Source organism: Glycine soja, chromosome 11 (genome assembly GCF_004193775.1).
Source record: "Glycine soja cultivar W05 chromosome 11, ASM419377v2, whole genome shotgun sequence".
Taxonomy (NCBI): Eukaryota; Viridiplantae; Streptophyta; class Magnoliopsida; order Fabales; family Fabaceae; genus Glycine; species Glycine soja.
Window position 1 is genome coordinate 50,936,872 of NC_041012.1, and position 3,722 is coordinate 50,940,593.

The following is a 3,722-nucleotide window of genomic DNA, read 5'->3' on the forward strand; positions in this document are numbered from 1 at the left end:
CCCGAGGAACACTCTCACATTGCCAACGATCGCTTAATTCCCTAGGAACAATTCAACTATATAAACATACAATACAACTTGTTCCATTATTAATTCATTCTATGTATGTACTAATATTATTAATTATCAATTGTACTAGTACTTGCTTTCTTTCTTTTCTTTTTTTCCTTTACTCATTTTGTTATTGATTCGACACTTCGGAATGATTGATGCCTTTATCATGTTAAATTTCATGTTTGCTGCTATTGCTAACTGTAGTTAAATTTGATTTAATTAGATAAAAAATAATAATTTAATTAACAAATATTAATTGAAAAGAGTAACAGTACATTATTGCAAGAGAGTACGGTATATATTAAAGATGGGGCTACAAGGTAGTTTCTGAATTAGTATGTCTATAGTGTGAAATGGGAACGGGATTGTATAGTAACGAGAGAGAACAAATAGTCTTCGAGGTTCAACAGTTCAACTTCGTTGACTGACTTTGTGTTTGGTCTTATTTCCTAGCACAATGGTAGGTAGAGTTAAGAGTACGTTGTGATCATATTTATTTTTTAAAGAACATATATAAGAATATGGGTATGACTAAATTACTATTCTTAGAATACGATTAATATAAGAAATTAAAAGAAAAAGATACTTATTGTAAAAAAATATAAAAAAAATTCATGAATAACATAATTTTAAAAAATTTAATAAAAATATTTTTTCTTTCTTAATTAATATTGTAAAGACATTGATTATCATTTTGCTCAACAATATTACTATGATTATTATATAAAATAAATCTGTGCAATCTATTTTTTGTATACTGTTCTTACAAACGTTCTTTCAAGTCCCAAGATAATCTCATCATCTAGGACCTGACTTTTTCCCACTCTCTTTACCTCTTTTGCATATTTATTTTCCCGTTGTTAAGTCACACTTCGCAAGTGATTTCCTGTCTCCCCTTTTTTACTTTATTGGGCCAGCTTTACCAACTTTGGATTTCTACACGTCTTTTTTAACTCTCTTCATCCTGACTCTTCTTCCATTATGTTTATTATTTTCTTAAATCACAAACTTATCTTTTGCTTCTCTCTCATCACTCCACTACCCCCTTCTTCCTCTTTATATCTCTTGTGTCTATAATAACCTAATCCATTCTACGCGATCATATATCATATCCCCCGATTCCTTTTTCCCACCCTCTCACCATGACTCATCCCTACTGCTCTAATGACTTGAATGCTTGGTTTGACCTCAATTCTCCATGCCTTTTTTCCAATTCTTCATCACCTTGCTCCAATAACCCACCATTCTACTTTCCTACTACTAATATTAGTTACCGTCATAACTGCACAAATAATGGCATCTCTTTTACTCAGCATATTCAATCTTCTCCCAGCTCCTTTCCTCCTCCAAAAGAAGCACTTACTCTCCTTAACCTAAGCCCCGCAAGAGGTGAAGATCTTGATCTTGAATCTTCCTTCAGTGCCATGAAAGTCAACAAAGAGAAGGAGAAAGAATTACTAAGCATCATGTCTTCTAATAATAACTCTTTGGATGATGAAACTGTGACGGTGGCTTTGCACTTAGGGCTTCCAAGCACTACAGCTACTTCATCAGCTGATTTAACTTCAAACATGTACTCAGAAAAAGAAGAAAAAGCCACTTTTGCTTCTGAGTATTCTCCGACTAGAATTAACAAGGGTCAGTATTGGATCCCTACCCCTGCTCAAATTCTGATCGGTCCAACACGGTTCTCATGCCCCCTTTGTTGCAAGACGTTCAACAGATACAACAACATGCAGGTATATATATTTAAAATGATGAAAACATTAATTCGGGATGTGTGATAGTAGAAAGAAAGAAGAAAAAGAATGTCTTTTTTTTTACCTTTTTTTTTTATCTCTTACTTTCCCAGATCTTAACTTTTGTGAGAATTTGCTGAAAAGAAAATGTCATGTCCATTTCTATATATCCTGTAGTTATAGTCTACTTTTAACAGTATCATCACTTTAATTTTTAGCCTATCTATAATCTATATTGTCTTCATCACTTGTAAGTATTGTGTAATTTAGGGTTTTTCCTTGTAACAACTATTGCATGTCCTTTAATTTTATTATTATCTTAAGCTGATCTTAAATGCTTTACCCTGCCCCTTTTGTAGTCGAAGAGATGAAAATGGGAAATTCCAAGTCCAATTAAAGATCGGTGTTATTTAAGGCTATAGCTTTTTGGACCTGCAAAGTGTTAAATTGTGTTAGATAGAAAACGTCAGTGACTGACTATTTGATATCTAGGGCTTATTAAATCTTAGCTAATATGCTAGAACAATGTTAACACTTAATACCATCATGAGGAGACATAAAGAAGCTAGTGAAACAACATCAATGAATTAATTTTTTCAAGACTCTAGTACAACGCACGGATTGATTATTTTTTTTCACCTCCACAAACATGAACAAAAATAGCTGTCCAATATTCCCTTGTTGGGCTTCCGAGCTACTACTTTATTAGGATACCCTACATTGTCACTTTTTTTTCTTTAGTCCTAGACCATAGGTGACTAAGAAGTATTGAAACATGTAGAAAAAGACGTGGCTCCTTGATTATCCTCTTAGGCTTTTCTGACTCAAAATCTTGGCCGGCTTGGGAAAATAATTCTTAATCTTAACAAAATTACATGCAATGCAACAAAGGTGGCGTTTGTAGGGAATGTGGTTTCACAGTGGGACTTTTGGACCATATCGATAGTTCCAAATATTTACTTGTGAGTGTGAGTGAGTAAGTGAATGATGGGTGACTTTCATTATTCTTTTCAACTAATTAATTAACTATTTTTTTTCTCTTGAATGATATTGCTTTTTCCAAAATTTAACCTACAGATGCATATGTGGGGGCATGGATCTCAATATAGAAAGGGGCCAGAGTCTCTAAGGGGAACTCAACCAACAGCAATGCTTAGACTCCCTTGCTATTGCTGTGCACAAGGATGCAAGAACAACATTGACCATCCAAGAGCAAAGCCACTCAAAGACTTTAGGACCCTCCAAACCCATTACAAGAGAAAGCATGGAATCAAGCCTTTCATGTGTAGAAAATGTTGCAAAGCATTTGCTGTGAGGGGTGATTGGAGGACTCACGAGAAAAACTGTGGGAAGCTATGGTATTGCTCTTGTGGGTCCGATTTTAAGCACAAGAGATCTCTCAAAGATCATATCAAGGCATTTGGGAATGGACATAGAGCTTATGGAATCGACTCATGTCTTGATCAAGATGATGAACCGGGCTCAGAAATTGAGCAGGAAAATAATGAATCTTTAATTTCCAATCATAGTTGACGTGTAATTTCAACTATGAAGACTAGACAATTGAGGATTCTCATGTTTTGAACTAATTAAATTGTTGACTATGACTACCATCTCTAATTAACGAGTTCTCCACTCCCCGTAATTCTTTAATTTCTCCTTTATTGATTTGGTTGTGTCTTGATTTTGCATACTCAACTAAACAAGGCCATGTTCAAATTTCTTACATGTTAATTTCTCATCTAATTAATAAGAAATAAATTCCACCATAATTTATTATCAAAAGAGAAAAAATACAAAAAGATAAATAATTATAAGGATGCATTTACAATATATATCAAATTTTCCTTTTCTGATTTAGACTTTGGTTTCTCCCTCTCCTCTCTCTTGTAAACATGGCACTGTTGGCACATATATAAACAAGGTCAT

General features: G+C 33.8%; 1 protein-coding gene across 1 annotated transcript; it reads left to right on the top strand.

Moving 5' to 3' along the window:
- The first annotated feature begins 1,025 nt into the window (after window positions 1–1,025).
- On the top strand, window positions 1,026–3,452 carry LOC114374948 (zinc finger protein WIP2-like). The gene is made up of 2 exons (XM_028332677.1): window positions 1,026–1,793; window positions 2,871–3,452. The coding sequence occupies exons 1-2, from the start codon at window positions 1,197–1,199 to the stop codon at window positions 3,324–3,326; spliced, it is 1,053 nt and encodes a 350-aa protein (XP_028188478.1). The 5' UTR covers window positions 1,026–1,196; the 3' UTR covers window positions 3,327–3,452.
- Window positions 3,453–3,722: the final 270 nt, after the last annotated feature.